Source organism: Antedon bifida, chromosome 9 (genome assembly GCF_963402885.1).
Source record: "Antedon bifida chromosome 9, ecAntBifi1.1, whole genome shotgun sequence".
Classification (NCBI taxonomy): Eukaryota; Metazoa; Echinodermata; class Crinoidea; order Comatulida; family Antedonidae; genus Antedon; species Antedon bifida.
Window position 1 is genome coordinate 6,517,186 of NC_136234.1, and position 27,087 is coordinate 6,544,272.

Below are 27,087 nucleotides of genomic sequence, written 5' to 3' on the forward strand. Positions count from 1 at the left end.
TGTTTAATTAAGAATGAACTTTAAAAGAAACACACATAAATTGACGGGAGAAATAAATGGATAAAAAGGATTTTATTATTAATGTTCTTGTGGTTAATTGTCATTTTAATACTATTAATTATCCATTTTTTCATTACATATTATTATTTTATTATAATCATTATTGAAACATTATAAATAATTAATATTAATTTATTCATACATTATAATTATATCTGAGCTTTGCTTGTTTATATTGTTTATATGTTAATAATTAAAAACTATATTAAAAAAAACTAAGGCCCGTTGATACCCCGGCATGTTGGATTGCTCTTCTCCCTTTCTTTATAGATGTCCAAGATGTTGATTACCCAATCTAAAGATGGTCGATCTTCTGCGTCGAAACATGCACAAGCCTTTCCAAGTTCAAACATCTCGCTGTGTCTAATTGCCTCTCCTAAAATACGTATACCATAACCGATGGAATACACGTCACCGCTAATAGAATCGCAAGCACCGTCAATGTATTTTTCTGGTGCTACTTCTGGATGATTATCCATGTATTGCATTACTTCGTCCACCGATGAAAAGGTTAACTCTCTGTGTCCTCTTGGATATTGTACTCTGCATGCCATCCCGAAGTCTGTCAGCTTCGCTCTGTAGCTGGTTCCATCGTGGTGGATCAGGATGTTTCTCGCAGCTACATCGTTGTGGAGAATCCCGCGTTTGTGCATTTCGTTGAGCGCAATGACAACCTCTGATGTCATAGAGATCCATTCAAGCGCGCTCAATGACGGCTGTCCGGTTCGCAATACATGCAGGAATGTGGTACTGGAAAGGGTGAAGGTATTTCCGATAAACTCCTGCACCATACAGCATACGTCACCTTGGCGGAAGACGCCAAAGACGCGAGGAACAGAAGGCAGATCGTCTAGAAACTTCATCACACGCGCTTCTACCAGCATCTTGCCCCATGCATAGTCAGGATTGCTGAAACTGTTAAAAAAAGCCGTCTTGACTGCGACGAGGTGATAGTGGCCTGGAAAAAGATCGGATGTCATCAGGTCAACGCGGCCAAAACTTCCCTGTCCAAGACGTACAGGATTACTAAGGTGGGAAACACTTGAACTAACTAATAACCGAGCAGGCGGCAGAATTTCAGCAAGTTTTATTGTAGCATCTATATCGTTAAGGACGGGTTTAGGTGTTGAAGTGGTGGAGTTACTTTTCGAAGAACGGGACGAACCATTGAAGCTACTGGTAGGTGACAATGGCCATTGCGATGAAAACGATGATGGCACACTGCAAAGACGTTTCCTTTCTGGTATCTCACCGGGTGATAACTCTGATGTTGGTTGTCTGAAAATGCGCTGGACCGGAGCGGTAGACGATGAAGATGATGACGACGACGAGCTATAAACACGTTGCTTTGTGAGAATCACCTCCCCTGGTGATAGACCTGGTGTGGTAAGTATCTGGCCAGGAAAAAGCGCGAATTTTGAAGATGACGATGTGGATGACATTGGCCACAGAGACGAATGTGATCTTGATGACTTTGATGATAGAGACTTTGATGATGACTGTACTGATACGTGTACCCCTGACAGTGATGCCGACACTGTGCCCGCTGATAGAGATGATGATAATGATGACGACGATGACGAACTTAAGTTGCTATCCGATGATTCGTCACTTCTGATACACAAAAGATGGAGCACTACTGCCCAAATCCTTCCAAATACTGACTTTCTTCTTGCTTGCTGGGGTGCATCTGGTTGAGATCTACTTAATTGGAGAAAAAAAATTCACAATGTATTTATTCAATAATAATAATAATTTAATAAGATCTGTATAATAAGATTAAGAATATGCTCCGCCAGCTAGCTTGGTATAAGTAACCTACAGTATTACTACTTAACTACTAGAGCTAGTCTTGTGTGTGGTACTTAGAACTTACATAAGCTGTCTACTTCCTACTAGTAGTACTAGACTACCTATAGCTAGGTTACTAGGCCCTTACGGTCATATCTTGAACTGTAAATCATACCTAACTAAATGGTTAGGTTAGTTTAAGGCCTATATGCAAGGGTCTATTATTATTACTAGCTAGGTTAGTTAGTTAGGCTATTTGTAGACTAGACCTAGTGTACTAACTACTACTAGCTAGGCCTAATTAGTAATAGTATTCTATGATATGCTAGTAGTAACTCCCTAGCTAGCTAGCTGCTAGCCACTGTAGCTAACCTCCTAGGCTTGATGATAGATAGGCTCGGTCTAACCTAGCTAGGCCCAGTTACCAGGCCTACCTCCTATATACTAAGTAGGCCTAGTCTATAGGTAGGCTCACCTCTACCTATGCTAGGCTCTAGTCAGTAGGCTATGCTAGGCTATCCTATCTATATTTTAGGTAGGTCTATCACGCTAGGCCCTACTACTAGGCCTAGCCTAGTAGTAGTAGTAGTAGGCCTAGTAGTAGTAGTAGTAGTAGTAGTAGGCATAGCCTACTATGCCCAGGTCCTAGCTAGGCTAGCTCCTACTAATCTATAGACTATAGGCCTAGCCCTAACTAAACTAGCTAGGGGTCTAGCCTAGGGTTAGGCCTAGCCTAGCTAGGCCTAGGCTAGGCTAGGTAGGGGCATATCTTATTATAGTTAGGACAGGTAGGCATATAGGGCCTACTAGTAGGCCTAAGTTAAGGCGCGCCTAGGCTAGGCCCTAGCTAGCGTAATTAATAGGCCTAGGCTATAGGCCTAGAGGCTAGGCTAGGCCTAACTAGCTAGGTATAGGCCTAGGCCTAGGCCCCAGCTACCTACTACTACTAGGCTAGGCTAGGCCTAGCTCTAGGACTATTTACTAACTGGGCCTAGCCTAGCTAGGCTAGCTAGGCCTAGCCTATACTATAGGCCTAGGCCTAGACCCTAATAATAATATTGGTAAAACAAACTATTTTTTGAGAAAGTCCTAACATTAGAAAAGCCGAGGCCTAAAGACTTACCCTTCTTCTTGCGACTGGTCCATCATGATTCCTTCTTGTTGAAGCTCAATCGATTTGTTGGCCATGCTTAACTTGGTTGTTAACAGAATCTTAGAATTTTCGAATTCGAATTTTGCTTAGCAACACGTTATGTGTAGACTATACAGCAGCACGTTAAAAACAACTGGTAGAGAGAAATCTCAGGTTGTTGTCGAATTTTAGCTGGTCGATGCGCTGCTTATATAGATAATTTTGAGCGCGTGTGCGTTCACATGTTCGAAATGCATCTTTTTGTTCTACGCGCGGTTCTAACGGTCGAAATGTTCTATGGTTGCCAGGATACAGTATTCGAAATTCCATCGAATTCCATTTTCAGTAGGCCTATTGCAAAAAAAAAAATAACCAAAGCACTGTTTCATGTTTAAATTTGTCAAAAAATGCTTACGGAAGGGCTACCAAAATGTCCTAGCATGTTACCTGCTAAAGCATTGCACCAGAAGAAAGGAAACGGCCGGATCTCAATTTCAAGAAGGTTGACCTTTTTCTCGGAGAATCTTCTTCCGATTCAAAATAAAAATCGCACTCGGTCCCGTTTTCTTTAATAAAAGTAAGTAGGCCTAGTCTAGGCCTGGACCTAGCCTAGTTTTAATCAATAATGCCTACTTTAAATAGTCATAATTATTTTTTGTTTAAATATGAAACTTTTATTTTAATAAACAACGAAAATGAATAAAGAAACACTGTCCGAATGAATCTGTGTGAATGTGTGTGTCTTAAAAGTATTGCAATCATTTATAAAGCTAGTGTATTGCTAAGTTCTAACACGCTTCATACGTATTGTTCTTTTAATTATTTTGCCCTATTTAAATTATTGTCTGAAATATGAGGAAATTTATTTTACTTATTCAATTTCTGCCATATACAATACAAAGAAAAACACAAAACGAAATATAAAAGGCAAGGAAATGCCAAGCAGGTTCTAAAATACCTAAATCGAATATCATGCCTGTTGTTTTAACAGAAACGGAACATTAGATTGTATTAGTAAAGCTTTCATACTCAGTGGCGGATCGCAGGACTGTTTAAGGGGGTGGGGGGGGGGGGGGGGTTGCCCAAGAAGAGTCCAAGGCGGTAGATATCGAGTGCGCCACAGGTCCCCCATGGTGGGGCCGGGCATGTAGGGAAGCGAATTTTGTTAAATGACACCCGGCTATATGACCGGAAATACAACTCTAGTTCGCCGGAAATATCGGGCTACAGTCTAGAAACTCGCACGTACAATTCACGATAAATGATGGCAACTCTAGTTCGCCGGAAACATCGGGCTACAGTAGGTAGCAAACAACAAAAACATAAACTATACACACAGAGAAGAAGAAGAAAATATGATCGTAATTTGCAGAAAGAAGAAAGTGAACACTGAATTATTTCAAAGTTCGGAACGTTTGTAATTACTACGGAAATTCGGGGTAATACGGACGTAAGGAAATGAAGATAAATAGGGTACTACGGCATACTTAAATGATGTGGAATCCCTGGGTAATTGATAACGTCCGCCGAGACCCATCACAAGTAAAAACTATGTTGATTTATCATAAACAGTGCATGTGGAGAGTTTGACCAGACAAAAATGTTGTAGGACAACTAATCTATCATGAAACAAATTAAAATAATTAATTGTATGTTTTGTTTGTTTCTATTATTAATAACAACATGGTGTGATAACATAAGTCTATTATTATGGCCGTGTATTAAAACAAGATTTCTTAGTGACTTCATTTCAATTTAATATCACTGTGCTCCACTCATGCCAATTTGGGTCCACTTGAGCACAATGTTACACAAATTAAAAATTATTATTATTTCACCTTGAAGAAAAAATGCATAATAATTAAACAATATTTTAACCTAAGCTTTCAATAAATATTCCATGCATGCTTAAAATACGACAAAATATTAAAATGTATTAACTTTATTTCTATGTTATATCACTGTGCTCCCCTGGCTCCAAATTGGGTCCACTTGAGCACAGTGTATTAACATACGAAAAGATATTAACATTCAGTCACTTATTTCTACGGTTATATCACTGTGCTCCCCTGGCTCCAAATTGGGTCCACTTGAGCACAGTGTAATAAAATACGAAAAGATATTAACATTCAGTGACTTATTTCTATTTTATATCAATGTGCTTCCCTGGTACCAAATTGGGTCCACTTGAGCACAGTGTATTAACATACGAAACGATATTAAAATTCAGTGACTTATATAATCTATTTCATATTACTGTGCTCACTGGCGCCAATTGGGTTCACTTGAGCACAGTGTATTAACATACTACGAAAAGATATTAAAATTCAGTGACTTGTTTCTATTTTATATCACTGTGCTCCCCTGGCGCCAAATTGAGTCCACATGAGCACAGTGTATTAATATACGAAAAGATATTAAAATTCAGTGACTTATTTCTATTTTATATCACTGTGCTCCACTGGCTCCAAATTGGGTCCACTTGAACACAGTGTATTAACATACGAAAATATTAAAATTCAGTGACTTATTTCTATTTTATATATCACTGTGCTCCACTGGCTCCAAAATGGGTCCACATGAGCACAGTGTATTAACATACGAAAAGATTATTAACATTCAGTGACTTGTTTCTATTTTATATCATTGTGCTCCCCTGGTGCCAAATTGGGTCCACTTGAGCACAGTGTATTAACATACGAAAATATATTAAATTTAGTGACTTATTTCTATTTTATATCACTGTGCTACACCGGTGCTAAATTTGGTCCACTGGACCAGTTACCGGTAGTACTATTTCTATTTCGGAAGTAAATAAAGGCATAAATGGCGCTCCGTAGAAGTAGAGAGGGCTCAATCGTGTCGAGTCGGATCGCATCGCACAGAAAGTTGACGAAGAATTCTAGGCTTCTCAGCATGCAGCAGAAGTGTTTTTTTCTTGTTAATTGACTTAGGCCTAGTTAAATAACTTTAAAGTTTATAAAGGTAGGTAGAACTGAAGAACTCTAGGCTAGGCCTAGCCTGCCCATGACCAGTTGTAGGCCTAGGCCTGGTCAGGCTAGTAGGCCTAGCCTAGGTCTACCTTATTTCTAATTAATAAGGGGATGTAGCCTAGGCTTATATTATTAGCGCATGCTGCATCCAACAAGATAGTATTTCGGCCGCATATGGACTATTTCGGTCTTGTAAGCTAAATCGGCTACGAAACTATATGTCACAGTATGTGGGTAGGCCTACCATTATCATGATTTAGTGATTGTATTTTGTTGCCATACCTATTATTAATATTTATTCATACAGGATAAATGTAATAACTTTTTTTTACATTTTTTAGAATTGTGTGCAGCAGCAATGACTGAAGAAGAACAAACAACGATTGTGATATATGAAGACAGCTTCCCAGCAATCCGTAATGAAACTGTGGTGAGTTAATACAGGCAATCGCCAAACATCTGTCTGACTTTTAATACCTCTTTCACACCAAAACTCCGGAGACACTCCAGGGTTTATGGCCATTCAAAACATCGAGAAACTCCAGAGATACCCCTTTCACACAAACCAGCAACACCGGGGTTTATAAAATAAAATTGTAAATGTCGCCCTCTATTTTGTTTGTTTACATAACGACGATCATTAGAATCATTTTAATTGATAATATTTTTAATCTAATAATTATTTTCAAAAGTCTCAGAAGTCATATAATGTTTTATTGATACTACTTATTAATATTATTTTTCTAGACCCGCTATATATTTTTTACAAATATTTAAAGTATTTTGAAATAATACGAAAGCAATGAGTGATCGTGTGAGGATGACCTTTTAACCTAAAAAAACTCCGGAGTTTGATGTTGGTACTGTTATGCGCGATTTGAACGATTTGCGCAATTTAAAATTGCGCAAAGAATTCCTTGCGCAATTTGAATTGAAACATCTGTTTCAAATTGCGCAAGCAACGTATTAAATTGCGCAGTAATCTGCAAATTGCGCAAGGTTTTTCGACAGATTGTGAAATCATGCACACCCATATTTTTATAGTAATTTCTAAGAATGATTAAAAATTAAAGATAATATCGCATTTCCTTGTTTTAATAGTGAAAATGTTGTTATTGTTAGCATACCAACGAAGACCCGACAAAGGAAAACGAAGCGGTGGTGTTCCCCGGCGGGCGGCTATACTACTCTAGCCTACTACTGGCTATGTTTTGATAGCAAGTCTAAACGTTGGTGGCGGTAGACTATGTTGCGTATTACTGCCTTAATTTTTGTTATTTTTACATTTATTTTGATTTATTTCAAGTTACAATGAGTGATAATATTATTTAATTGTGTATGCCATTTATGTTGTGTATTATACACATGTTATCTTCGCATTTATTATGTTTCATTTTGAGTTATTAGTTTTCAATAAATTATTATTGTTAACCAATCGTCGACGTTAGCACGCATTCTGGTAGAATTCTGTTGCGCAATTTGACAATTTTACAAATTGTGCAGCGCAATTTGAAATTGCGCAAGGATTTTCTTGCGCAATTTGAAATTGCGCAAGTTGATTGCGCAATTTGAAATTGCGCAGAAAATTCCTTGCGCAATCTGAAATTGCGCAAATAATTCTTGCGCAATTTGAAATTGCGCAAGGATTTTCTTGCGCAATTTCAAATCGTTCAAATCGCGCATAACAGTACCTTTCACACCAAAACATCGTGGTGTCCCTGCAGTTCGCTCTCCGTGGAATGTCCGCAGTTTTAAACTCCGGAGTTGCTTGATTTTACCTTTCACACCAAAACACTGGGGCGTCAACTCCGGAGTTTTGCTTTTGGTGTGAAAAGGGTAAAAGTATAGTACAAGTGTCTAGCATTTTGTTTTACTATAAATGTGTGCAAAAAATTAGTCTGCTGAAAGCTTGTTAAATAGCAAACTTTAACTAAGTGCCATTGAATTTGTTTGTGTTTTATTCTTGACAGGAAACAACAGTTGCAACTGCGATACTACAGGGATTTGGAGAAGCTGCAAAGGCAATTCAGTTGGTAAGAATCCCCGCCGCCTCCCACTAAAGGTCATATATGTCAAGTTTGAAGTAGCTGCTGGCTTGAGATTTCCTAATAATATGACACTGCACACCCCAACCGACGCCACCCAATCCTCAATAATCATAGTACAATCAATACAATAATAATTTTTCCCGGTTGTTTTTGATATCCAAAAATATATATAAAAATTTAATATATAATGTATAAATTAAAAATTTGTTAGGCTCTACTACTTAGTAGGCGCTTTTTAGGTGGAAAATGCACATCAGCATATGTCATGCTTGGATCGCCTGATGCCAGATATTTCATTTATTTTACAGAATGAGAATGTAGAATTTGTTGAAGTAGATGAGCAGGAATCCACAAAAGATGGGAAGAAGAAGATAAAATGTAAACACAAGTGTCTGTTTTTTGAAGAGTGCTCTAAATCATTTGATACTCAGCAAGATTGTGTAAACCACATGTCATTGGAACATGCAGTTGACAAAGATCACATTTTGTTACAAGAGTTTAATTCATTTCAAGAGTTCCAAATTTGGAAAGATCATTTAGAGTTGGACAACTACGTTTATTACACCCGTAGAAACAAACAAGATAGACGTTTTGTTTACTACTGTTACCGAGATGGTCAGCCAAAACCAGGACTTGAGGGAGACTTAGATTCAAAAACAAAAACGACATTACGCAAAGCAAAACTGACTAAAAAATTTGGAATAAATTGTCCGTCTAAGATGATTGCCAAAATGTCGGATTCTGGAAGAGTTGACGTGATTTTCTATAAGTTTCATAGCCATTCTGTTAGTTTAGAAGACACCCTACATCATACAGTTCCTAACGTACTCAAGCAGGAGTTATACGGTCAATTTGCGTTGAACTCATCCGTTGAAGATGTACATGCTATGCTCCACGGCGAGGCAACGTCGATATACCCTGTTTACAAAGTTGTAGTAAGGGACCTCAACAGAAGGAGACTACGAAAAATTGCAAAAGATTTTCATGCAGATAATGATAAACATTTATCTACCTGGAAAAAGATAAGGCCGTCTGCTCAATTAGCTCGGAAAGATGGACCTGTGGCAGCAGAAGAAAATAAAAAATCCAAATTAATATCCGTACAACATAAGCTGGAGCAGTTGTACCATCTATTGGACGAGTCTGTCACGCAGAATATGTTGTTGAACCACATGGACAAGTCACTGGATAATCTTTTGAAAGAATGCTCGGTTGCATTTGCTGTTTCAAATTTTAGATTTCCTCTGGAGAATGAGTGTATACTTAAGTATAAGCCTGAAAATGAGGAGAACGATTGTGATGAGAGTGGGGAAAACATGAGCTTGATTAGTGAACAATCTGATGAACAACCTAGGGAGTTAGTTAATCAGGAAGAAAATGAACAACCTAGGGAGTTAGTCAGTCAGGAAGAAAATGTTATGAATCAAGGAGTCAAACGAAAGATTGAGGAAAATGACGATTTGAAGGAAGCTTGTAAAAGAACGTGGAAAAGTCATGGTGATATAGAAAATAATCGGCCAAAGTTTGACCCAGTTACAGGAAATCTGATTGGAATCAAAATTAAACAGAATCGTAAGAAACTCTTTAAAGTCCCACAGCGCCCTCAATTTCCAGGTTTACCGCTGAGGTGTTTAGATACTGTTGCTAGTACTACTAGATTTGTAACAAGTGCTACTGATAACAGCGAAAGCAGCTCATTCAATAATCCAAGCGAGGAACTTAGTTTAGAAAGTTCCAAGCAAGGAGAAACATCAGAACAAAACATGGAAGAGAATAACACATTGATAGAAACACAATCTAATGTTGATACTGCCATCAAACCTGTACCTGTCAGTGTCACTGCATCTGTGGTGTTGGAAAAATTACAACTGGCTGAATGTAATACTCATGTAGTAGAAGATGTTCAAATTGAAGTTGGCAGCAACATCGAGACATCTGTAAGCTCGCAGTTACTGGAGATTGTTAATCTTGCAAAAGCCATGGTCGATGGAGACTGTTGAAAGTGATCAGGTACCGGATGGTTTCAGCGAAGTCTTTGTAAAAGAAGAGACACTTTTGTTCAACCTAATGAAGAAATTTATGCCGGTCACGACAGAAGACTATAATTATCAAAACATTCAGGCTACTGTTAGCAACCGATACAGGATAAAAATGGCTGTGTTGTGATCCATGTTTTAAAAAATGCAATGACTGGTTTTAACCAAAGTTATGAGGTAGTAGTACCCAAGGTTTTTTTTAATTTAATTTTTAATAAACAATTGCACTTACTTTTCTGCAATTCAAATTTTTTATTTTTCTGATGCTTTTATTAATACATTACTGTAGTATTCAATGCGTACCATATTCGGAAACCAATATAACTTATAAATAAACCAACTTATGAATTAAATTTAGTGGAAACACTAAAGATGATTTGTATATATTTTTTTAACAATTTTACAATGAAGTAATAATACTGTTTTATAGCATTGAATCTCCTTTGTAGAATATTTTTAGTCTCATTCCTCTGACATGGTTTTAAGTGACTGTTTGTACTCTTGCAATCGTTTCAACCACTGTGTCCAGTATAAATTGGTCAAGTCTCTATTTAAGAAATGAACATCCGATTGGTCACCATTCTCATATGCAATGACAATAGCAATATTGTTTATCTGAAAAATAAAATGTGTTTGTATATAAATGGTATTTTAAGCTCTGTCTACACTATCAAACAAAATAAGTGTGGTGTACCCAAATATGGTAGTGATATGACATGTCCATATATGGGCACATTACATTTTTGTTGTCACATAAAGTTTGATAGTGTAGATAGGACTTTAGGATATTTCAACGCCATAATACCAGTGGGTGTTGACTTGCTTCAAGTTATTATCTCTTCACAACCAGTGAAGCATTTTGGTGATTCCAGCTCAAATATAATTATGACACGCCATGTGTGCCAAAACAAGTTGCAGAACTACCTGGTGTTGTGTTTCCTTTGTGAAGTTGATAGCACCAGCATAGGCTGCTGTCTGCAGAGGGTAGTCATAGGTCTGCTTTAAACTGCTCTTTCTCTTCCTAGATGTTTTCCATTCAATAACGCACAGGTGATTATTTCTATTGTAACATGAAAGTGAATATATAATATTTAAATTGATATATTTAGGGAGCAGTACTACAGTAATTCAATATGTATATTAGCTCTGCTAACTTTTCTGGCTGTTTTACTTTATCGTTTTGATTTAGCTTTTCGCTTTTTTTTTTTGTATCTCCATTGAGATCCAGCCACTGATACCCACAGCATTGTCATTTTTTCAGTAATTTGCCTTTGGATTTATATCCATAGGTCTAATATACAGTAGTACAGTATTATATATACAAGTGGCAAAATCTTTTTACCAAAAAACGAATCAAATCACACCTAGTGTGAACTGGTTCTTAAAGTATCAACTTAAAACAAAAACATGTATAATACCTGAAAGAAGCAACACAGTCGACGATGCCATGGTAGTTAAGATAAGGATGTCTGACAGGTTCTTCATTTAGCCCGATGTCACTGACATGTGGAATAACTGATTTAATACTTGTCCAGTAGCCCATCAGACTCTCTGGAATTTCATCATGTGATTTGCCAGAGATAAGATAATCTTGTAAATACTGGTGAAAAGTACTTCCCGTCTCCAACATTTCTTACATAAAAAATGTTAAAATTTCAAATGTTAAACTAAGTTTATGAGCTCAAGTAATATACATATGAAACGCCATATGTGCCAATATATTATCTTTTTACTAATTCAAAACTCTGTCTAGAACCTAGACTAACATGACAGTGAAAATACAAATTTTGTTATCGGAAATAATATTGTGCTATCGCGCGAGTGGTATCATAGATCTTGATTCTTGTACCCTATTTGGAATTAAACCGCAAGAACTAACCCTTTTTATAAGACTCAAAACCCTCAAGTCCTAATTCTTTAATCATTTTATTTTCCCATCGTTTTAGAATCAACAACCTCTCTGGCGGCATCGTCTCTTTGAGAACTTTTGAAACACTCACTGAAGCAGAATCTGAAAGTTAAAACAAATGAGCATTTATTAAATTATTAAAAAAACCTTATTTGGCAAATAACAGTGGATTCAAATTCAGTTTTCAGTTATCTGTAAAGCTCTGTCTACATTATCAAACTATTTTGACAAAAAATGTGTGATGTTCCCCAATATGGTGGTGATATGCATAAATAGGGTAGTGATATGACATCATCATGTCCATATATGGCCACATCACATTTTTTTGTCATATAAAATTGGGTAGTGTAGACAGAGCTTAATGCGCCTTGAAATATTTTGATAAGGCACAATATAAATGGTGTATGGTATATTCTATTTATACCTGACTTTTGGACACACTTTGTGAAATCTTGTTTGTCATTTTTCGCTAAAGGAAAAAAGATTGAGTTTCCATTTCTGCTGACTGCTAAACCATCCGCATCAAAGCCGTCTTCATTGCTGGTATGAAAATCAGATAGATTGTGGAACTGGAATTTATCTTTTAAATCAGATGCATTCTGGGAGGTTATTGGTTTCTTTCTTTCCTTATGACGAGGTTGAGATGCAGTTCTGCTGCTTGAAGAAGCTCTAATCTGAGACCGAAGTAGAAGACAACTGCGCACATGGTTACGGTATATTTTCGCAGATGAAGCCATTATGGCGATGAAAATGGGAACATTTGCGAAAACGATTATCAAGCTCGATTCCTCACAATCACAATGCTATATATCTGTTCAATCAATCAATATAATAATGATAATTAATTAATAATATATCAATATTTATTAAAATAAATAAAATAATGTTTGGCAATCAAATATTATAAATGAAACAAAACATATCATATCATAATTATTAATATTAATAAAGCATGTCATTTCTCGTCCTTTTGTTTTGTCATTGGACATTTAGCGGTTGATCCATCTGACATCATCATCATTCACCAGGTAATGATGTGCCAGATAGATGTCCACGATATATAATGTTAAACTCCATTCACGTGTGCTTTGCCTTTGTCATAATTAATATTAATAAATTAATTAATTTATTAGAATCAAAATCCCTGGCCCATCCTGACACCCTGTGAATGTTCTATTCTATATGGTTTTGAAGGATAACGAAGATAAATAACCAAAACAGTCTCTTATTATTAATAATACGTAATGAGCTCCATGCATGTTGTTGTTTATACTTACCGCGTGTGTGAGGGGTGTGATGTGACACGGTGGTAAACGCCGGCTGACCTCGATTTTGTAAACAATGTACTTGCCGGATAATCTACAATTTGTATTCTAGAAAAATATAAAATTTCAAAATTAATCATATTAGTTAAACAATAAATATACTACATAATATTTTATAATTAATAAAAACGCGTTATTACTCTAAATAGTTTATAAGAAATGGTCAAATATTGTTATTTTTGTTTATTTTGTTTCTGGTAAAAATTTAATCCGGAATATCACGTGACAGTGTACTCTTCTTCGCGAAACCACCGTCGAACAGGCAAACATGATGGTAAGTTTATTGACAATTTAACAGATAAATAACATTTTTCTGAAATTTGTAATAATTGAATGCAATTAATGTATATTTAAATTTTAGGATGGATTGGAAGAAAGCCCAAACCTTCTCGCTGAGGACCAAACTAAGGTAAGACTTGTGGCCTAGCCTAGGCCTAGCCTCATTTTGTTTCGGAAAATTACACCACCAACGCCCGTCCTGCTGTATGTAATTCGGTACCTAGCACCTACCTAGCTAGGCTAGACCATTGTATCCACCCCTTTTTGTTACTACTTTGCATAACATAAACAACGGCCTATTAGTATTCTAATGATGTAATGAATGACATTTTAAAATAAATATTGATCTTTTAATAACAATTGATGCCATACATAAATTAAATTGCCTCCTTCATATAAAAATATTAATTATAGAATTATTATAAAAAGCGACGTCTGACTCTGAATTGAGTGAGAAGAAAAAAAGAAATAACAAAAAATAAGCATCTGCACATCAGTAATGTTATAAACCGATTTCCTGGGAAATCTTTTTAAAATGTTTTATTTGTAATGCCAGTAATTTATGTTATCAATTTTTTTTATGTATTTTAAAAAATGATTTTCCGAATAAATTCAAATCAATTCATTGAACATATTCAATTGCAGTTTTAATCATCATATTATTATTATTGATCGTCATAACCAAATTAAATTAACCAAGGTTAATTAAAAAATGAAATATGTAATGAAAATCCAATTTTAATTCAATATTAATAAATATAATAAATTAATAATTGTTAATGTTGTTTTTTGCTAGCCAAGTCGTTCTGATACTGTTGACCTAAGTGCTGACACTTCTCTGCTTGTTGATATTTCTGATGCTTTGAGCGAACGAGAGAAAGTTAAGTTTACTGTCCACACAAAGGTAAACAAATCATTTCAGAAAGATATTTTAAAGCTCTGTCCACACTATCAAACTTTATGTGACAAAAAATGTGATGTGCCTATGATGATGTCATATCACTATCATATTTGGGTATATCACTAATGTCATATTTGGGCACATTACACTTTTTTGTTAAACTAGTTTGATTGTGTAGACAAAGCTTAATGAAATTAAGTGTATTGTTGCCATTCAAATGAAAATGTACATTTTTTAATGCTCAAACTTCCTCAAATGCTACCACCTTTTTGCCTTGATTACTTTCAATTATTTTTCAAGTTCAGTTTGTTCATTAAAAAAAGATTATTTTGAAGTGTGTATTTTTATGTAATTTCTTGGTAGTATTGTTATTTTCTGAAATATGTGAGAGATAAAGTTGTTTTCACTTCTGAAAAAAAGCATGTTAAAAAAATGTTTTCTGGTAATCATCACCCAGCTATTGGTCCAGCTTGACACATCTATGTGCTGAAGATATTTCACATTTCACATACATGTTGTACTTTTTCAAATTTTCTTTATAGTTCAGCATTTGTTTCCATCTGCATTACCTACTATATTATTTAAAGTTGTCTACAAATTTAGCATAACTCCAAAAAAATGTATATTTTTTTCATAGGTGGTACCCACAACCAATAGTTTAGAAATTCTTGTAAGTTAAAAGCTATGATAAAGTGTATGATTAATGTCTTCCCTATGAAATATGTACTTGTACTGATAGTCTACATATCTTATCTTTTTAATGTGTTGAATTGTGTGTTGTCCACCCCAGTAGTGTTTTATAGCAGTGTTACATTTGAAAGACCTTTCTAGATTTTAAGCTTGTATATATATATAATTTCAGTAATTTGCCTTTGGATTTATATATATATATATATAAACTCATCAGGCAATGAACATTAATTCTAAACCGACCGGTGATATACTGAAATTTAATTAATTAATTTGAAACGATAAAGATGAGGAAATCTGTGAGAATGAGAAAAAGTCGCCCCAACCGAGACTCGAACTCCGACCGTCTGCTTGATATGCAGATGTCCTAACCATTAGACCACTGGGGCTTTCATGGTATTGTTCAAACTCGATTGGATATATATATATATATATATAATTTTTTTGCTCATTTTCAAGTGAAATATTAAGTAGAAATGTACAGTGTTTCTTTAACCCAAGTGTTTTATGTTACATTGTTAGAACTTTTGTAGACTAAGCATGTAATACTTAAGTGTTATTGGTGTAGTGATATTCTTTTGAACAACTTATTATTTATTAAGTCTAACAACATTTGTAAGGCTGCAATAGTGCAAGTAAACCTTTTAATTTTGTAGCATTGCTAAATTTATACAACACCATAAAACTATGTTGTTTCAGTAGCACTCATAATTGTTTTTTTCTGAATGATAAAAAAAACGAACAAATATTTTAAAACAGCATTTGTATTTTTGAAAATTTAGTTCCCAGGTGCATAGTTGAAAAAATAAAAATATTATGCTCTTGTAAACAATATTTTAACAATGTAAACATATGTTGCTCTCTTACTAATCCAAATAGCTTTGCAATGCAACAATACAATGAATTTAATTTTTAAAGAATAAATTTATAATTGCTGGAATTAGGATTGCTCTACAGTAGTTGTTGTTTTTGTCATATTGGTATTTTTGTATTTACTGTTACATAAACAAATGCTTTATAACATGATGTTTTGGTAAGTTTGGAATAATTATTTATTTTTAGACAACACTGCCAGATTTCAGTAAAAGTGAGTTTTCCGTGGTCAGAGAACATGAAGAGTTTGTTTGGCTTCATCACATGTTTGAAGAGAATGAGGACTATGCTGGTGTCATTGTGAGTACTGTCGCAATTAATGGTCGAAATTAAATCCTTTTTTACTCTTTAACCTGATTCCAATTGTTTACAACAGTTTTATAGTACAGACACTGTTTATTCCAGTCACTCACTGCCTCATAAACTATATTATTAGTTATACAATAAATATATTGAAACTAATAATAATAATATAGTGTTACTGCAGTATAAAAATGTAGTTACTGCAAGAATAATTTTGACATGTTCCATAATTGTTTTCAGTTACTCTCATATCCAACAAACTGTTAATTTAAATTGGCAAATTGCAGAATAAGGATACATGTTTAGTCCCATGAATTTTGTACACAGCTTGGAGTGTTGCACTGCATTTTGTGAAAATGATATTAATTTTATTATTGGTCATTTTAAAATCCTTTTTATTGGTGTTACCAATCCTGTGCCTAATTGGGTATTAAATATTATATAACACCTAAATAAATTCTTGTCATTTGATTGGACGATTGTGGGTCACATAGCATGCAATAGTGTGCACTATTGAACCATGGAAGTGTGATTGAACTGAAGTAATGATCATAGCACCTGTGTGGTATGCACTGCAAGACCCCATTTTGACCTTTCATTGAATTGTACCATATTCTATGTAATCAGGAAGTAACCTCCGTTTTAGGTACATCAAATTACACCTTTAAACTTCCTCTCAATTGTTCATTACTATCATAACATTAGACCTCAAAGTCCTTATTCAAGAAGACTTGCTCTACCACAAAAAACAATAGAGATTTAAACATTTGCTGATTTATTGGATATGTTTCCAGCACCATGACAAGTTAATTTAAAGCATTGCGAACTACTTGATAAAAACCAGAATATGACATTCTATATATTATGACAAAAAGCACTGGTTGAGTGTGAGAGCTGTTAGTAATTTAAGTAATTCCTTTAGATAGTCACTGAGATATTCAATTTTCTAGATCCCACCTGCACCGCCTAGACCAGACTTTGACGCATCCAGAGAAAAGCTTCAGAAGTTAGGAGAAGGTGAGGGAACAATGACTAAAGAAGAGTTCTCAAAAATGAAACAAGAATTGGAAGCGTAAGTAAAAACTTAGATGGAGGTTTATTTAGAATCACATTGTCTGAATGATGTTTTAAAAAAGGTGTATGGACCGGTGATACTGTACATGAAGATTGCAAATTTGTATTTTGATGATATCAATTCTCTTTTTATTTGTTTGAATTTCACACTTGACTTTGTATTATATAATTAGATTGTTAAAAGCTCTGTCTACACTATCAAAGTTTATGGAACAATGTGATGTGCCCATATATGGACATGATGATGTCATATCACTACCATATTTGGGCACATCACACTCTTTTTGTCAAACTAGTTTGATAGTGCAGACATAGCTTAATGTTGATGTTTTTTTATTTGAAGGGAATATCTAGCAACTTTCAAGAAAACTGTAGCCATGCATGAAGTGTTCTTACAACGACTTGCTGCTCACCCTACCCTAAGAAGTGATCAAAACTTTAAGGTGTTCTTGGAATATGACCAAGATGTAAGCATCTTTCATTATTTTCCTTTCCTTTTTCTAATCATTCCTTCTCTTTCACAGCCTTTTCATGTGTTTTTTATCACCATCCTTTTTCTTTCTTTTTAAAAAAATTAGATATTTGTCTTCGTTTCAGTTAAATGTACGTGGAAGAAATAAGAAAGAGAGGTTTGATAGTCTATACAAATCACTAACAAAATCTGTCAGTGAAGTTTTCCTTTCTGGACAAAAGGTTAGTTTATTTTCAAACCATCCATACAAAGATTTCATTAGTCTCACACTAAAAGAACATTCTTCAATTGGTTGTTATATTTGGGGTGAATTTGACCAAAGAACTTATAACACAAGAATCTCCTGTTCGTCCGAAGCATGTAACAATTTCGAAAGGCATTGTGGGATAGAATAGAGCTATGGGTGGCGCCATTGTGAGCCATGGAGTAGGGCGCCCGCATCAAATTAGAAAGTCAAAATCATAGAGGGGTTCTGCTAATACTCTAGCAGGGGGGTAGAGTAATTGACTGAGGAGTAGGGCGCCCACATCAAATTAGAAAGTCAAAATCATAGAGGGGATCTGCTAATACTCTAGGGGGGTCGAGTAATTGACTTCCTAGTTTGGAGGGGGCGCTGCTCCATGCTGTGAAATGGCGTCGCCCAGTTTGACCTTTTAACCCTGTACTTCCGATACTGTGTTTTGAATGCAAATTGAAGAACAGGAGATTCTTGTGTTATAAGTTCTTTGATTTGACTAATAAACCATTTGATGATAACATAGGTATATTTCAGTGATAATGCTGGGTGATTCTCTCTTAAACATAATTATATATTAAAAATTTATTTTTCATTTTTATTTAGGATGTTGATTGCTTCTTTGAGCATGAAAAGAGTTTTCTAGTTGAGTATCACACGAGAGTAAAAGATTCCACCGCTAAGTCCGATAGAATGACAAGAACTCATAAAAGTAAGTTGATCAAGTAAATCAATTCAATACAAAACAACAGATTATTTAGGAAATATATATATATATAGCCACCTTTGCTATGTATTTGTCAGATATTGTAAAATACATACTTTCTTTTTTTTATTTAGATGTTGCAGATAATTACATTCAGATATCTGGAGGTCTCACTGGGCTTGCTACGATTGAGAGAACCGATTTAGACAAGTAGGTGTCAACTTATTCTTAGTACAGTCTTAGGCTTTGTCTACACTATCAAACTAGTTCGACAAAAAAGTGTGATGTGCCCAAATATGATAGTGATATGCCCAAATATGGTAGTGATATGTTCATATATGGGCACATCACATTGTTTTGTCACATAAAGTTTGATAGTGTAGACAAGGCTTAATAGATACATATTATACAGGCACATCAATAGATAGAATCCTTATTATTAAAGTTATTATTTTAAAGTAAATTTTTCCTTTTTTAAGTTCAGTGCTTATGTATATTAAGTAATTATATTTTATTTTGCAGGTTTTTCAATAAAATTGCAGACACATTTGAAAAAGTTAGAGTAAGTTGACAATGAACTTATTATACTGTACACAGTTACTAGATGTTTAAAATGTATAATCTTTCAATTTGTTTGGTACATTTTGAAATATAATTCACAAATATTCAAACTATAGAATCAAAATGGCTTGCTTCATTTTTGTCTGAATTATTATTTTGTTATTTATTTATTACAGAAATTAGAAGCAAGGGTTTCATCTGATGAAGATCTTAAACTTTCAGACCTTTTGCGATATTATATGAGAGACTCGGCAGCCGCTAAGGTATAAGGCATTTTTGTGGCCCTACTTTCAGGGTTGTTGGATACAAATTTATAACATTATAATGTTAAAATAAAAGATGTCAAATAGTGGATCTAGGATTTTAAATGGGGGAGCGTAACATTAAAGTTTATGGCCTGTCAAAAATAGATGTAAAAAAGTAGTTTATAATTTTGTTTTGGCTGTTAAAAGGGGGAACATGCAGCCCTAGTGCTACCCTCAATGACCCCATTTACTACAATAAAAGCCTTCCATATAAATTACTTGAATGTCATTTTCTTATGAAATTAATTATTTATTCAACAGTCGTTGTTACTTCGTCGTTCTCGTTCCCTTGCCAACTATGAAGCGGCAAATAAGAATCTAGAGAAAGCTCGTCTAAAAAACAAAGATTTAGCTCAAGCCCAAACAGCGCAACAAAAGGCGTGCGAAAAGTTTGAGAAGATATCCGAAATCGCTAAAGGCGAACTAACTGATTTTAAAGCACGTAGAGTTGAAGCTTACAGAAAATACTTGGTTGAGCTAGCAGAACTTGAAACAAAACATGCAAAAGTAAGATATTTTAAATTATTTTTATTCAATTTTATTTTATTCAGGTATCAACAAGTTTTGCAAAACGTTTTAAAAAAAGTGCAAGAAATATTGTAAGACACAAATAAAAACCATATTTAGCAAAATTCAAATTTCAATAATTCAATATCATAGTAAAATCACTTTATTTGGTGCCACCATCCTTTGTGTATAAATGATTTTGTTGACAAAAACCATATATGGACAATTAATACAAAAACATTATCTAAAAGTCACTTTTTTTCACTTTTTAAAAGAAGAGGTAGCAGCTGAATCAATTTCCCTCTAAATCCACCTTGTAAGTGTTTTTTTCAATTAAAAAATTGAGACAAAAAGAGATAAACATGATTTTTTATTTTTTAGGCCCAAGTACAACTTCTACGAACATGCATAACATCATTGAAAGAAGAGAACTGAAATTGTCAGAAATCTTAATTTTGTTACATGTTCTCATATATATTATTTTTATGGATTTATTATTGTAGAGGTGACTATAATAATTACTGTATCATTTGACAATTTATATATAAATCTCAAAAAATGTTTTTAAATACTGAATGTTAATGTTGTGAAAAGCTATTTTGAAAAATAAAAAAAAAAGAGATAAGAAATATTGCATATAAAAATAGAGCAAATATAAACTCCACACATTATGCTAATGAATGGTTAGTCTAATACCCATGCAAAGATAATAATTTAGTTAATAGCTGTCATGTTTATTATATTATATCATGGATGGATTGACAAAAATACATTGTCAATTCTCCTCATTGACATCCTTATAAGGAAAGATGAAACTATTGGAAACAACAACTCAACTCAATTTAGTACATTTTTTTTCAAGCCCAGGTGTTTTGTTTCCCTTTTTACTGTACATACACGTAAACTCATGATTCTGTTGAACAGAATTTGATTGTTAAATATATTTTGAAAAGCTATTAGAAGAACTATACTGTACTATGAAAGCTAAAATGCATTTTAAGGGGTTAAAATATTATGGTTTGTTTTCTGATACAAATTAATGAAAATGCTAAAGAAAATACTGTACTGCATTATGTTATACGTTGAAGTACAGTATGCATAATGTGAAAGCTAATTGAAAGTATTTAGTAGATCTGTACTTAACATGTGAAAGTAATGTGTAAACAAACAATATAGCATATAATTGACACAGATAAAACTGAATTAAACAAGTTTAAACCGGTTTGAAAAGCTGTTTAAACTAGAATTAAACTGATGTAAATTGAAATGTTTAGATGAGAATTGAATAGATGATATCTTTTAACTGGAAACCAGTTTGGATGAGATCTTGTACAGTAACTGGAATAAACCAGTTTAGGTAAGATCTCGTAACTGGAAAAAACCAGTTTAGATTTATTTTATTGAAATATGGTGAGTGATCTCTTTTCAAAAGTAAAGGTAATATCTTTTGAATATATTATACTATTTTTTATACACAACCATGAATTTAATTCCATTATTTGAAATTAATAGAAATAAATATCCAGAGTGTTTTATGTTTCGTATCTACAATAAATGTATTTTCTTTTTCTTTTTTTTACAAATGTTATTATATTCCTATATATGTTGAAGGTACTAATTTCATGTTATTGTGTTATTATAGTAATTAATAATAGTTGCATAGAGTCTTGATTCTGCAGGTAAAACTACTCTTCCACATTGTAAACAACCTTTGTGCGGCGACATCTCAAAGTTAAATTTGCCAATAGCAGCAATGAAAGCTGCACATGAACTGCACCACAAAATACAACTGAGCAAATCTCTCTGCAATTACCATATTAAACTGTTTTCCAGACATGAAACACAGTCTATGAATATTGTGGGATTCTGTGTTGATCTCTCTGAACTTAAGGGTTAAAGGTTACTGAAACAGAAGTCTTGTTTGTGTAAACATGAGCTCAATGTTGTGCATTGTACAAGTTGTGTAGAAACCTATAATGTGATGCTTAAATATATTGTATTATTATTAGTATATGATTAATCTGAGATACTTCTTGTGGGTGTGGGAAAACTTTCTAGAAAACTAAGATATCTTATATTTCTAGATCTCTGAGTCTTAATTTTCTAGATCCATTGATAGGTGTACTAGAAAACTAAGATCTAGAAAACTAAAGATATCTTAGATTTCTAGACAGCCATGTCTTTTGTTGTAGATCATTATTTTATTATATCACATAAATCTGATATTAAAGCATAGCATGTTCAGGTATCAATTTTTTATTTTTATGACTCAACGATGCCAACCACCAATCATTTAAAAGAAATAATAAAACACAACAAAACATAATAGACAATTTAGTTATATGACACTTATTTAATATTATAAAACAATGCAAATGTTTCATATAAACATGAATAATTACCAGGTTGGACGGACAAAATTTATTAATATACTATCATGTTATTATTTCTCTTATTTTATTTCGTACAATCTTGCATAAATACTAAATAATTATTCTGCATATAATTTCATATCGTAATAACTGTTAGTTATATTATGGATGGATTGTCTTAAAGGCAATATTCAATTTTATATACAGTAGTTTAAATACATCATCAAAATGAACATATTACTTTTTGGACGGATACATATACTGTAGTACTTTGATATCCAATCAACGGACAAATAAAGCCAGTGTTTTATTGGAATGTACTGTAATTATAGGAATGTTCTTAAACTTTGATATACTTTAAATATTGCAATTAATTACACAGCTTTACACTACAAGAATTAAAAAAAATTATCATATATTATTTAATAGCACAAATATAACGGACAATTTTCATTTGATGAACTGTCACTGATTTATGGTTAAAAAAATGCATCTATCCACAAATATAGATAGATGTACTGAACCAACTTAATATATCCTCTTTAACTTTAGCGTCGTCTGCTAATATTTACTTTATTTACCCTCTTCAACTTTAGCGTCGTCTGCTATTATTTACCCTCTTCAACTTTATCGTCATCTGCTAATATTTCCTCATCTTCAATCGCTAAATCCTGTTGAAGTTGTTGCACTAAATTCTGCATACGACTCTAAAAAATTGATAATAAGCGACTATTATTCTTTCAAGATAAAATATTTGTATAAATGCCGTAGTACACATTTTACTTTTACATTTATTGGGTCGTATCCGTTTTATCATATAGAATCTTACCTCATCTAATCTGTCTTTATTATTTGTGATATGAGATTCAAATATTTGTTTCAGCATTCTGTTTGTGTACACGCCACGATTCAAAACATCTGTAGTAACATCCGTCACAAATTCTAAATATAGCAATTCTTCCTCCCTACATTAAAGGATAAAAACAAATTTCATCTTTGTCTGCTCAATAAGCTACTAACACCCCTAAAAACGGACGTCGCTCAATTCATCTGATTGGCCATGGTATAATTTTAACTATGCCCTACTACTTTGGCATAATATTTTTCAGGCTGCACATGTCTTGTGTTTTCTCTGATCAGATTTAGATCTGCGAAGACACAGGCCTAATGGCTGGTGGTGAAAATATCCGGTTTAAACTTGCAGAGGAAATTGACTAGAGGATTCAGTACTTACTCTTGTTGAATCTTTAATGATGATTGGATTGCTTTTTCAGAATTCAACTTTTGATCTTTGATTACAGAACTGAAAAGTTGAAAAAATAATAATAATCACAGTAATTATTATTAAAGTTTATATAAATCAATTGTTACCTCCGCCAGAATGGCAAGAGCTTATGTGGTCGATCATGCGTGTGTGTTTGTTTCTTTCTATTTTGTTAGTTAGCAGGATTACTCAAAAAGTTATTGCCCAATTTTCATAAGATTTTAAAGGATGGTTTCTTAGCTGTATGGGAACACATCATTCAATTTTCATATGCCTAGGCGGAGGTTTGCGCTTTCCTTTCTAGTTTTTATTTTTAATCAGTTGAAGCATTTAGACAGCAATGCTTACTTGTATAAAGGTTTGTGTCTGTTGTCATATGTACTGCCGTTTAAGCCGCCGCTGTCCTCTGACATCCAATCAGACGTTCCAGCGTGCCCTACTGTTTCTTCTAGCTCTTTGTCAAATGTATCATTTAATCCATTCTGATATTTCACAGTTTTGCCATAGCTTTCCTCTTCATTAATATATTCAACTTTTTGTCTAAAATATAATAACAATTTCTATATTTCAATAAATGAATAATTCATTGATAATGTAACACTGTGACCATCAGGTCAACAACCCTTTTCACTATTTCTCCCTACTCCATCTATTAACATTCCTAGTGGTTTCTTCCTATCCCTAGGTACTCTTTGTTCACTATCCTATAACCCACATCCTTAATCAATTACTGTTTCCTCATCATCATGAAATGTTCCCTTTACTAAATAGTCCCCTCCCAGTACATGCATATTAATTAGGACCGTTCCTTAAAATATGGATGTACTGGTAAGAGGAGAGAGAGAAGGAAAAGTTTATAAGAGAGAGAAGAAAAATAGAACTTGATAGAATAAAATGTTTATAATAGAGAGAAGGAAACGTATGTGATATAGCCAGGACAGACTGTATTACATTGCATATTTTTAAATAAAACTGTATCTGACCATAAACCATATTTGCTGTTGGTACATTTTGTGACTGTGTGAAATCCTGCCGCTGAGAATATATAACATAGTAACGGAGATACACTAAAAATACCACCGTTACAATAATATTCCTCTACTAAATCAAAAGAATGACTTTGTTTTCCTTAGTGTCTAAAACTCTGTCTACACTATCAAACTGTATGTGAGAAAAAAATGTGATGTGCCCAAATATGGACATGATGATGTCATATCACTATGACCAGGCGCATCACACTTCAGACAGAGCTTGGTAGGGATACCACAGCTATAAGACACAATATATAACGCACTGCATACCTTGACTGTTTGCGGGAGGGAGGTGTATTTTTCTTTGGGGAGTTATAAACATTTGATGTTGAGAGCCAGGACTGTGCAGATGACTTCTTTGTTCGAGGCGTGTAAGGTCTTGCAGGAGCAACAAAGCTTGTTGACATCTTATCAAGAACATCCCCAGAATAAACTTTCGGTGCGGATGACCTTGGGGTCAACCCTGCACGTTGGGATGGTGTCATTGTTCGTGGTACTCTCTCATTTGTTGATTGCCGGCCATTTTGAGAAGATGCTAACAAACCTTGGCCTGTCCCCGACTCATCAAAATCTAATTCTTTAAAATAAAAATCCTGAAAAAAAAAATTGTCTTGAATAATAATGTTCTTCTGCACTAAAAGTAACCAATTAAAATGCTTTATTTCCATGTTTTGATGAGAGCCACATTGGTATCATACTTACATCATCTTGATCCACACAAGAGTTTCGGCCTGTGCTACTAGCCCTCGAAGAAGGACGGGAATTACTTGTTTTTTTCATCTTGTTTCTCTTCAGTTGATCTCCTTCTAAAAATAAATCAGTCATAAAAACAACCAAGTTACTAAAATGTTTTGGATACAACTTGACATAGAGTACTAACTCTTAAATACAGTAGAGAATGTGTTTCTTACTCTTTGTACTGTGAGTCCAAGCTTTAGGCTTTCCGTTGTCAATGCAAGCTAAAAGAGAAAACAAAATGGTATATTCCAGAGTTCAAATAATATTTTTCTTGTCAAAATCATAGTTATAACCATGACAAAGAGGATACAGTATATCGGTAACATTATCTGTCACAGTACAATTACATTTTTGAAATAAGAGATGGGGAGAAAAAAGAATCAATAAAATAAAATTGTTTTAAAATGAAAATATTGAAACAAAATTATTTTACATTTAGCAGAGTTAACTTTTTTGTAGTGTGCATCTAAATGATCACGGACCATATTCTGATTTGCTAGCCTTGTACATCCAGTCGCTGCATAAACTGAAAAAAAACCCATTTTTAATTGAATAAAATTAAAATACTTTTTACAATTATGTTTTGGTATGTTGCAATGTATACTCAAGTGACTTTTACATATTTGTTCTATGATAGCTTGTAGCTTGTAAATGGAATGATTAAATATAAACTTGATAGTTACCGCTACTTTTGACGGAAACATGTCCTTTGTAAGCTCCCTTCGTTGGCGTTACCATGTCCCTTTTGGGTAATTTGGTAAATTCTGTAAAAAAACATCAAAAATATAAATACACAGTTTAAGCAACAATGTTTTATTGTATTAAATGTTTCATAATCGATAACTGATAATCGATAACTGACCTTCTTGGTTGCGTTTTTCTCTAGACGCCGCCATCTCACGGACTGTTGTTGAACTTTTGTAATCTGCTGCGATGATGGCATTTATTTAACTTTGTTTGTCATTGCGTCTTACTAGCTTTTAATCTTTAATTGGAAAAAAAAATAATTGAGGTTAGGTCTACTTTACAATAATATTATTATTAAGTTCATAACAAAAACAATTTTTTTTTAAAAAGGCTCATCATTGATTTTATTGACTTGCGACCAAAATCGAAGTGCTATAGTATCAACCAACTTTAAAGCATATAATGCGACTGAGATTAATAAACCATAACATTTTTATTATAGACAAAATATTTATTAATTCAAAGTGATGCCAAGCCTAGGCCTAGGCCTAGGCTAGGTTGTAGACTACAAAGTAGGCTAGCCTAGCCACAAACTTGCCTCCTCTCGTCCTCCTCCTCTCGATCCTCAACAACAATCAGTGGCACCCTGAAAACAAGTGTCAATTTATTTTAATTGTCAAGATATTGAATATTGAGAGGGTTATGGTCATGTCCGTGATCTGGCCTAGCTAGGCCTTAGTTTAGCAGGTATAGTTTCATAGAAAACACAAAAATTGATAAAAACTATAATTTTCA

The 27,087-nt window shown here is 33.9% G+C and overlaps 5 protein-coding genes across 6 annotated transcripts; 2 read left to right on the top strand and 3 right to left on the bottom strand.

Moving 5' to 3' along the window:
* Window positions 1–275: 275 nt before the first annotated feature.
* Window positions 276–746, bottom strand: LOC144852371 (sperm motility kinase X-like). The gene has a single exon (XM_078710157.1). It carries the CDS (start codon window positions 744–746, stop codon window positions 276–278), a length of 471 nt encoding a protein of 156 aa, XP_078566283.1.
* Window positions 747–5,849: 5,103 nt separating this feature from the next.
* On the top strand, window positions 5,850–10,431 carry LOC144852573 (uncharacterized). The gene is made up of 4 exons (XM_078710466.1): window positions 5,850–5,968; window positions 6,318–6,406; window positions 7,947–8,009; window positions 8,333–10,431. The coding sequence occupies exons 2-4, from the start codon at window positions 6,335–6,337 to the stop codon at window positions 10,022–10,024; spliced, it is 1,827 nt and encodes a 608-aa protein (XP_078566592.1). The 5' UTR covers window positions 5,850–5,968; window positions 6,318–6,334; the 3' UTR covers window positions 10,025–10,431.
* On the bottom strand, window positions 10,309–13,292 carry LOC144852574 (mitochondrial genome maintenance exonuclease 1-like). Of its 2 annotated transcripts, none has more exons than XM_078710467.1 (6): window positions 13,247–13,292; window positions 12,394–12,780; window positions 11,940–12,071; window positions 11,479–11,692; window positions 10,985–11,120; window positions 10,309–10,675 (listed from the first exon to the last, which is right to left on the bottom strand). In XM_078710467.1, exons 2-6 carry the CDS (start codon window positions 12,704–12,706, stop codon window positions 10,523–10,525), a joined length of 948 nt encoding a protein of 315 aa, XP_078566593.1. In that variant the 5' UTR covers window positions 12,707–12,780; window positions 13,247–13,292; the 3' UTR covers window positions 10,309–10,522. The 2 variants fall into 2 exon arrangements, with proteins under 2 accessions (XP_078566593.1, XP_078566594.1); XM_078710468.1 differs by lacking the exon at window positions 13,247–13,292 and adding an exon at window positions 13,183–13,197.
* Window positions 13,293–13,493: 201 nt separating this feature from the next.
* On the top strand, window positions 13,494–22,448 carry LOC144852577 (sorting nexin-6-like). The gene is made up of 13 exons (XM_078710470.1): window positions 13,494–13,568; window positions 13,656–13,703; window positions 14,370–14,477; window positions 16,227–16,337; window positions 17,291–17,412; window positions 17,758–17,881; window positions 18,012–18,107; window positions 18,728–18,833; window positions 18,962–19,037; window positions 19,350–19,389; window positions 19,565–19,651; window positions 19,955–20,200; window positions 20,582–22,448. Exons 1-13 carry the CDS (start codon window positions 13,563–13,565, stop codon window positions 20,633–20,635), a joined length of 1,224 nt encoding a protein of 407 aa, XP_078566596.1. The 5' UTR covers window positions 13,494–13,562; the 3' UTR covers window positions 20,636–22,448.
* A 121-nt stretch (window positions 22,449–22,569) lies between these two features.
* LOC144852578 (spermatogenesis-associated protein 7-like) lies at window positions 22,570–27,078 on the bottom strand. The gene is made up of 11 exons (XM_078710471.1): window positions 26,891–27,078; window positions 26,468–26,590; window positions 26,289–26,369; window positions 26,039–26,131; window positions 25,779–25,826; window positions 25,570–25,673; window positions 25,138–25,460; window positions 24,185–24,376; window positions 23,807–23,875; window positions 23,402–23,537; window positions 22,570–23,279 (listed from the first exon to the last, which is right to left on the bottom strand). Exons 2-11 carry the CDS (start codon window positions 26,499–26,501, stop codon window positions 23,181–23,183), a joined length of 1,179 nt encoding a protein of 392 aa, XP_078566597.1. The 5' UTR covers window positions 26,502–26,590; window positions 26,891–27,078; the 3' UTR covers window positions 22,570–23,180.
* Window positions 27,079–27,087: the final 9 nt, after the last annotated feature.